Source organism: Corvus brachyrhynchos, unplaced genomic scaffold (assembly GCF_000691975.1).
Source record: "Corvus brachyrhynchos isolate BGI_N302 unplaced genomic scaffold, ASM69197v1 scaffold3, whole genome shotgun sequence".
Taxonomy (NCBI): Eukaryota; Metazoa; Chordata; class Aves; order Passeriformes; family Corvidae; genus Corvus; species Corvus brachyrhynchos.
This window is the reverse complement of record NW_008237619.1, coordinates 13494164-13502659: the sequence shown is the minus strand read 5'-3', so window position 1 is coordinate 13502659 and position 8496 is coordinate 13494164. Positions and strand designations below refer to the sequence as shown.

The following is an 8496-nucleotide window of genomic DNA, read 5'->3' as shown; positions in this document are numbered from 1 at the left end:
CCAGCCCACGGCGGGGGAGCCATCCCAGCCTGACTGTCCCAGACCCCAGCCATGTCCCCCTGTCGAGTGCCTGCTCAGCCTCTGTGTCCCCCGTGAACTGCAGGGTCAGGCTGTGCCAGGGCAGTGGGAGCGTGGAGCCTGGCAGCCCAAGGAACCATCTTGCTGGAGGCCACAGTCGCTCAGATGTGGCAAAGAGGGCTCTGAAGAGAGCGGGGACCTGGTCCAGCTGCCAACCCTTACCCTTCCCTCTGCTCCTGAAGGGGAAGCAGATGAGACTGGGCTGGATCTCTGTTGGATGAGGAGGGTGAGGAAGCCTAGCATTTTGAGGCACCTGGTTAAACCTGAAGTAGAAAACATGCTGGTGGGTGATGATGGCTGTTCGAAAGAGCTTCTCTTGCTGCAGTTTGCTCCCTAGGGGTTCCAAACCAGCTCATTCCTCCCATGCCACCTTCTCATTCCCCCGGCTGCGGGTCTGTGCAGTGCCAGGGTGCTGCAGTAAGGTGTGTCCCCCCATGCTCCCAACACTGCCAGGTTTTCCTCCCCTGGCTCCCACAGATGATTCCCTCAACCCTGAGCAGGGCTGGCAGAGGCCAGGGTAGTCACAGAGCCCCAGCCAGGACCTCCCCGTGGTGTGTGTGAGCAGGGCTACAGCCAGCACAGGGGCAGGGGGGGAATGAGCTTGAAGCAGCACATCACAGCACTGAGGGGAGCTGAGGAGCAGGATGGGGAAGCCAGAGTCAGCGCTTGACCCCACTGCCCAGGGTGGTTGGAAATCACAGGGCTGTGAGGAAATCCTGCTGCTGCTCTGAACTTTCAGCCAGAGCTTCTCGTGTGGGGAGTTTCAGGCAGCGACTCCAGGGTTCTCTGGAGCCTGCACAGGGCCCTCCACCATGTCCATCTGGGCTGGGATCCCCCATCAGCCGCTTTGGCAGTGCTCCTGACACCATCTGGCACACGCCACAGGAACTTCCTCCAGAGTCGTGCCGGCGCAGCCAGCCGTGAGCTTCTTTTTGCAGCAGTGTCCTGGCCATGCCTCAACAGCCCCCACTGGGTAGAGAGGGACAGGACCCCGCTTAAAGCCATCTTTGACAGCAGAGCCCTGCCAGATGCTGTGCCTCTCTGCTTATGTGGTCACGTTGCCCCATGTCACATCCCTGTGGCCACATCCACCTGCCCTTCTTGGAGCCAGCTCCGAGGAAGCCAAATGACAAGCCCAAATCCAGCCTTGCCTGCCCCACCCCATCACTTGCATGATCTCCTCTCCCTTGTAGTCCTTTAAACCCTTTTCTCCACTTGTGTTGCTGCCCCATGTCCCCTGTGTTTGCTCTCTTTTGAACAGAACCACCCTGAAATCCCTGGCATCAGCTGCACTGTCCTGAAAGGAGGTCAGAGGCGGATAAGCTGGGATAAGGGATTGGGATGGAGCCATAGCTGGGAAGCCACAGACCACATCCAGGAAGAGAGAGGAGGCTGTGCAGCCCCCCGTGAACAGAGGCTGGGCAGCATACGCTGCTGCAGTGCCTTCCTGTGGAGCTGGCGCTGGCAGCAATTCCCTGTCCCCGCCAGGCCAGCACGGTGAAGACCTTTCCTCCAAGGCACTGCCACCAGTCCCGTGTGTGCTGCGATTCCCCCGGGCTGGGCACTGCTCCCAGGAAGCCCGCACTGCTGCAGTGTCGTGACTGATGCAGCTATTGCTTGCCTGTCAGCTCCTCTCCCTGCTCTCCCCCTCCCCTGTGGTGTGGGGCTGTGCAAATAGGAAAACATCCCCTCTCCTCCCTCCCCCTCCCTGAGCGCCCGTGTTTATGTCAACACCTCGGGAGACCGGGGGGGCTGGTCCGCTTTGAGGCTGGATCCTTTCCCCGGCGGTGCCCAGGCTGAGCGTTGCCTTCTCCCCACTAGCACCCCTCCCCCCGGGAAAGCTCCATCCCGCAGCACCTCCCGACAGTGCCCTTGGGAGCACCACCTATCTTCGTTGGTTGCCCCCGCTCCTGGGGGAGTGGGAAGGAGGGAGTACCTGAAATTAAAATACGAAAGAAAAGTCAGAAGGATGGGGGTGAGGAGAGAGAGGTGGGAGGAGCAGGGGGAGGAAGTGAGGGGAGTTTAGTTGTTAATGCCGCTCACCGTGGTCCTTCTCCGCAGGGACCCCAAAGTGCGTGTGGGGTGTGGAGGGCACAAGGTGGGCACCAGAAACATGCATGCGGTGAGGGGGTGCTGGTCGTGGGGAGACACTTACCTTCCTAGGGCAGGGGTGGACGAGAGATTGAGAAAGTGCTGGTAGAAAGGAGAGAGGACGAAGCTGAGGAGGGATGCAGGACCTCAAGGGGAGATGATGTGTCCTCTAAGCCAACGGTGGCGGCAGCAGCAGGATGGAGACGCCCCTGATAGGGCCGGGACAGCAGCATGTGACCCAGAGCTGCGATGAGTCAGGATTTAGCAAAGCTTTGCAAACAGCACGTAGGGGATGGAGAGAGAGAGAGAGAGGCAGGCAGCAAGGGATAGACGTAGACAGATGAGGGTGAGAGAGCCAGGGAATAGGAGTGGGTGTGCAGGATAAACAATTCCAGTCACTCCAGGCTCATTAATTACTTTTATTCAAATCAGAAAATCTTGCAGGATTTTTGGGAGTCATAAATCGAACCACAGAACCTGTAACTCTCCCCTTTCCCCTCTCAGGCCTACAGAGAATAGAACATATCAGTGCAGTGACTGCAAAAGCACTGCAGTGCCTCAGGGCAGCTTCCAGGACCAGGGTGGGTAGCACTCCTTGTTTCTCCAGAGTAAAATGAGGTGAAGCTGGTACCTACAGCTCTTACTTTCCCAGCCTCACATATGGGGAAAGGCATCTCCACATCCTGACAGCCTCTGGGAACAGGTGTTAAAAACGGGCCACTCAGTCACTCAAGAAATTCTTCCATGTCCGGAAGAGTCGCATCATCCCTGAGAGATCCTTCCATTTCCTGAAGCAGGGAAGAAGAAGAAGTTAACGACTCCATGCCCAATGTCTCTTCCCCTTTCACTGCCCTCTTCTGCTAGTGGGGTCAGGAATGGCAGCAGGGTTGCATGCTGGCCACCACAACCAGGCTGAAAAGCCTGGCCTCTTTTTCAGGCCCTTGTGCTCTTAAGACTGACATCCCTCACCCTTCTCCTCACGTAATACACTGGAGGAGAAGCTTTATCAGCATGTTTGATCCTTTTTCTTTCTCTTCACCTCCTTCTCATCCCCACATCGTGTTGCTCTCACCTTTTTTTTTTCCAGCCTTGTCCGACGGATTTGCTCTGCCTCTTCCCGCTCATCTTCCTCAATGAATTCCTTGTCGAGGCGTTGCAGCTGTGGCAGCTGGGACAGGACCTTCAGCCGGTAATCGGGTTCTTCAGCGCATGGATTGTCCATCAGCACCAGTGCCTGCAGCATGGGGAGAACCTGCAGTTTTTCCACCTCCTGAAAGCTTCTGATCCCATTGCTCCTGAAGAAAAGGAAGCACAGAGAGCAGGGGAAGGAGACCCATGCAAGTAGTGAAATCCCTTTGGAACAGTAAGTGGACAAGACAGACAAAGCAAAACTTAGCAGCATGAGGGACCATAGACCTTAGACCATAGATCTGTCACCTAAGATCCAGATCTGTCTGCAGCTCCCCAGACTGAGGGACAAAAAGGACATCTCCTCTGGATTCCTCTGTGCTCAGACAGTCCATTGAACCGTGTGACATCACCATGGCCCCGCATGGCAAACGCCAAGAACTAAAAGGCATTTGCAGGCAGAACACAGAGAACACGCTTCGAGGGATCCAACTGACTTATGGCAAGGAATGAAAAGCCTGGGGTGGGCTATGAGAATGACTAGAGAGGCAGATATTTTCTGAGAAGCCCAGGAAAGGCCCTGGCTGTTACAATGCCTAGACAGCTGCTGAGCACCAGTCAAGGATGGTAATATCAACCCATCCCTACCAGGTAGGTCTTCAACTTCCAAAAAAAACCCCAGAAAATTCTAAAGATCTAAATGGGAGTGCAGTCTGTTGAAGGGATCTCTGTTCCCAACACAGAGCAGGGAGGACCCACCGTAGATTGAGGTACTGCAGGCACTTCATGCTATCAGAGAATCCATCCAGGGCCTCAAGCTTGTTGTCACGCAGGTGCAGAGTCTCCAGCTGCTCTAACTCCTCAAGGCCTTCAAGGCTGCAAATGTTGTTCTGGGCCTGAGCACCAGGGAGGCAGGAAGAGAGAAGGAAAAAGGGTACACACAGGAGAGGGAACAGCAGTTATTTCTGGCCATTAAAGCTCTTTCTACCCTTCAGACTCCCTGCCACTCATAACACAGCCTTCTCTGAAGCTAGATCAGATAGTTCAGGGTCTAAGGGTTCTAAGGATTCAGATTTAAGGACCAAAAGTTTGCTGGAAAAGTGTTTCATGGAGCATCATTGGTGTCTGAGACAAAACCACCACAAGTGAATACTCCACTGCCAGCACAGCACCCCTTTCAATGGAAGTGCCAAATCTGGGCCTCAGAGAGCAACAGCATGGAGGGGAAAGCACACCTGAACCTAAAATGTGTGTGTTTAAAGGATGAGTAACCAGCCCCTCTCAGTCCAGGTATCCTCCAGTAGCTGCCTCTCTTACGGGGGAAATCTATGACCAAGAAGTCCCTTCTACCCCTCTGGGCTGTGCCTTCAGGAAGTTTAAAATTCCCCATCGCTGAATTTCATTCACTTCACTGGGATGTGGGTTAACGAAGCAGGGAAATACCGAAGCTCTGAATTTCAGGTCTAGTTTCACAGCAGGATTTCGGCTGGAAAAGACCACTAGAGGTCTCCTGCCCAAGCGAGGGCTCCCCGCAGTGCCAGCACCTAGGCTCTGCTCTGTCAGGCTGCTCACCGCCTTGTGCGGCCAAGTTTGGAGTGTCCCTGGCAGTTATCGTCTCCCCGCCACGTTCTCCAGCCTAGAGCTGAGCAGGGCTTCCCTTGCCGATGTGGCTCGGGGCTGCAGTCGCTAAGGATGCTGAGACCTGAATGAAAAACGGGGTGAGAGGTGCTGTTGTGCTCTCTCCCTCAGAGGTACCCAAGCAATGATGTGGGCAATACCTGAGGCTAAAAAAGGGGCACAGGCTGAACTGGTGGGATAGGAGAACATTTTAGGACTGAGTCATTCAGGAGAAGAACATTTTGTAGAAAAGGAGGATTTTAATAGAAAACTGGACAAAGGAGAATCTGGACCAGCTGGGCCAGGTAAAAGGAGTAACACCAGGACAAAAAGAGGAAAGTTGTGTATTTAGTGAAGGCCATGTGAGCAGATTTAGCAGTCAGGAAGGATTAGGACATTGTACCTCAGAGAAAATCGTGAGCTGGTGTGGGTGGGGAGCTCACTGATCGCTGGTTTATAAAAGGAATAGTAACCTCCCATCACTCTCACTTTCTTCATCATTTCAGTGTGAATAGTTTTACCAGCTCTGGCCCTGCAAGCACTAGCAGGACAACGCAGAATGGATATTTTTCAGACTTGTTTCATTTATCCCCTAAATCAAACAACATTCTGTCTGACATCCCATCACCCTCCCTTAGATACCAGCTCTTCACCCAGATGTGATGCCCCTGTTCCTTAGGGAAAGTTACCATATGTTGCCCGTGATTTCCTCTCCCCTTCCTGCACACTCCACCTTTCTCTAGTTAGCCTTTGCCACCACTCCTGCACCACAACCAGGAGCTAACATAGCCCTCCTGTGACCTTCAAAGTGATGCAAGTGCCACACGGTACACAGCCAGCTTGTAGTCTTCCTGCTAGTACATACCACTTTTTACATACTAAATTTCATCTGCAGCTATGTCATACATTAACCAAATGTGGTTCAATTCCTTAAATTGAACCTTTTGTCTTGAGCCCTGTCCTTGAGGTATCAGCTGCACCTACCCAAGGCTGAAGTAAAACCAAAGTCTTGGCACAGAAACCAAAGCATTACTGGGAGAGATTTCCCTGCAAAGTGATTTAATGAGCAGGTGGACATGGGAGAAAAATTCAAGCCCCAAAGATTCTTGAGAGTCAGTTGTTCTAGTTTTAATAATCACCCCTTGCAATTTTCCCATTTCACATGGGCAGCTCAGAAACCCCTCAGTCATGCCAGGAACCTTTCCTCAATAGAGATGCCCTGTTTGCTTCCCCTCAGTAACTCACTAAGTTATGGGTATGCTTTGAAATGCTGTTTTGTGTCTAGTGACTTATCCACTTCATCCATTCTTGGAGCATCTCTAGAAATGAAATCCCAGTTTTCCACCGGAAAATTACAGGCAATCTCAGCTAGCAATCTCCTCAGTGTTTTCTGCCAGGGAATCTTGATGAAAAGAAGCCACATAATTTTTCAAAGCCTTTCTCATATTTAATTGCTTTTCAAGAGGTAGTGACTCAGGACATCTGTTTAGTCTTCGCAAGCTGTAGCATAGTGTGATGCATGGGGCTAAGCCATACATACTCTCTTCACTTGCATCTCGGAGTAAATGCTTCCTTGAAGCAATTGTTTATGGTATTAAGAAACTGCTTCTCCTATCTTAGTTGCACTGCATATTGAATCAATTTCTTTTTTGGCAGCTGTAGGTGTGAATCATATAATTGTGCTGGCTTTAAACCAGTACTTGATTAGGCTCATCAGAGAGGAGAAAGAGGCATCGCCTCCCTTTGTGACCCAAAGAGCAGAGCTGTTGCTTTGCCCAGCGACCTCCAGTGGTCCCAGAGCACACGGAATACAAGCTTGCCTAACAGTGCCTGAAGGGGAAACTGCCCTCCTTGGAGGAGGCTGTGAGGGAAGAACCCGATGCACTGAACATCGACTCCTCTGTGATTTGAGGTTCGTGGCCACTCCCGTTGTGCTATCTGGGCTGCAGGTGCCGGGCTCTGCAGCAGCTCTGTTCCACTCCCCAGGATGGCTGATCCATTACCAGATAGAGCTTCTTGAGCTTGGAAACACCGAGCCCTGCTGTGGTCTTTATACTGTTTCCTCGCAGCTCCAGGACTTGCAGGCTGGACAACTGGTCGTGACTCAGGCCCAGCACTGTCTGGATTTTATTTTCTGAGTGCCAGAGGAGAAGAAACAACAAAGTTAATCCCACCTTTCAAAGAGAGTGTCCCCACAAGAATGAAGAGAGGTGGTCTGTATCACCTTTCAGGCTGAGGTTGGCTAGGAGGGGGTGAGCAATGCCCTCCAAATCCTTGATGTGGTTGCGATCGAAGCTGATGACCTGGAGGTAGGGCAGCTCCTGCATGCTGGCACTGGTGAGCAGATTCCCATCCACCTTCAGCCAAAGCAGCTGGGTTAGGCTGCTCAGTGGGGACAAATCTTGCAGCTTGTTCTTTGACAAATCCACATACCGCAGGTGAATGAAGCGTTTGAGGAGGCTGATGTCTGTCAGGCCCCTGAGGGAGGGAGAATGTGAATAAAATACCTCACATATTTCCCCACTAGCAGCTTTTGGGTTGCTCCTTGCCACTCCTGTAGGGAGAGCAACCTTCTCTCCCACTTCCCTGCTGTCCTAGAAAGCCTTGCTGAGAGAAGGAAGGAAAAGGTGATAGGGACAGGCCAGTCTGTAAACAAGGATGAATGGTAAGATTGGACCTGCTTTCCTGGCAGAGGGAGTACTTATTCCCACTGAATTGTATCTGTCAGGACAGGGCACAACCAGAGCAAAAGGTAAGTGTTGGGGAGGGGGTCTGTTAGCCAGTAGTGTCAACACCAAGGACTGTGTGGAAGGACTTTCCTAGTGGAAAAAATGGTAATTGAGATACCCTGTGAGGCTGCTGAAAGAAACAGTCCTGCTGGGGCTTTCGTTAGGTCCAGGGTTATGCAGGTATGCTGGGGAGACTGAGGCTCCAAGGTCAAATGTCCCAAGGCCATTGTGGCACTGTATTTACAGCTGCCTGCCTTAAAGGTTAGCAGTTAGCAGGACAGATGTCAATGGACATTTCTTGAAGTGCCTGTAGGGAGGTCACTCTGTTCAGGTCCCCCTGTGAGAAAACAGTCCAGAGCGATGGGCAGGCTGCCCTCAGCCTTGCGGGACACTGATGTTCCCAGTGGTGCGTCTGGCCGCGGTGGAGGCAGTGCCCAGCCCAGGGCTGAGGATAGACAGGCTATGCTGAGGCACAGACTGGAATCCAGGCGGTCAGAGAGCAGGCCCTGGATACGCTCCTACCCCACGTGGCCGGTCACCAGCTTGCGCCACAGCAGCTCCATGGCCACGGAGAAAGGGGCTTCTGCCGCGTCAGGCATTGCACTCACTTGTCTTTGGCTTCAAACTTCACATAGGCGTGGGCCAGCCCGTCGTCGGTCTTACTGAGGAGAGAGAGGCCCTCCTTGACGACTTCCTCCGTCAGGGGACAGGGACCCGGCTCCTGGGAGAGAAGGAGAGAGCACAACGCCAGCGCTGGCGCAACCGCAGCCAGGCGGTGCTGAGGGCCTCCCCCTCACCTCTTCTTCTTCCTCCTCCCTCTCCTCATCCTCCTCCTTCCCCTCCTCCCCTTCCA

General features: G+C 53.0%; 2 protein-coding genes across 2 annotated transcripts in view; both read right to left on the bottom strand.

The window, feature by feature from the left end:
* ENO2 (enolase 2) overlaps positions 1-2408 on the bottom strand; it is a 9628-nt gene extending 7220 nt beyond the window's left edge. Inside the window, exon 1 of the mRNA XM_017732013.1 lies at positions 2234-2408. The gene's annotated coding sequence lies outside the window, so the exon portion shown is untranslated. The remainder of the gene's footprint in view (positions 1-2233) is intronic.
* Positions 2409-2568: 160 nt separating this feature from the next.
* The window catches only part of LRRC23 (leucine rich repeat containing 23), a 6299-nt gene continuing 371 nt past the window's right edge, over positions 2569-8496 (bottom strand). Inside the window, exons 2-8 of the mRNA XM_008631930.2 lie at positions 8441-8490; positions 8252-8364; positions 7139-7392; positions 6918-7048; positions 4057-4193; positions 3242-3464; positions 2569-2957 (exon numbers count right to left, since the gene is read on the bottom strand). Coding sequence (XP_008630152.1) covers positions 2895-2957; positions 3242-3464; positions 4057-4193; positions 6918-7048; positions 7139-7392; positions 8252-8364; positions 8441-8490 — 971 coding nt within the window. The 3' untranslated portion in view covers positions 2569-2894. The remainder of the gene's footprint in view (positions 2958-3241; positions 3465-4056; positions 4194-6917; positions 7049-7138; positions 7393-8251; positions 8365-8440; positions 8491-8496) is intronic.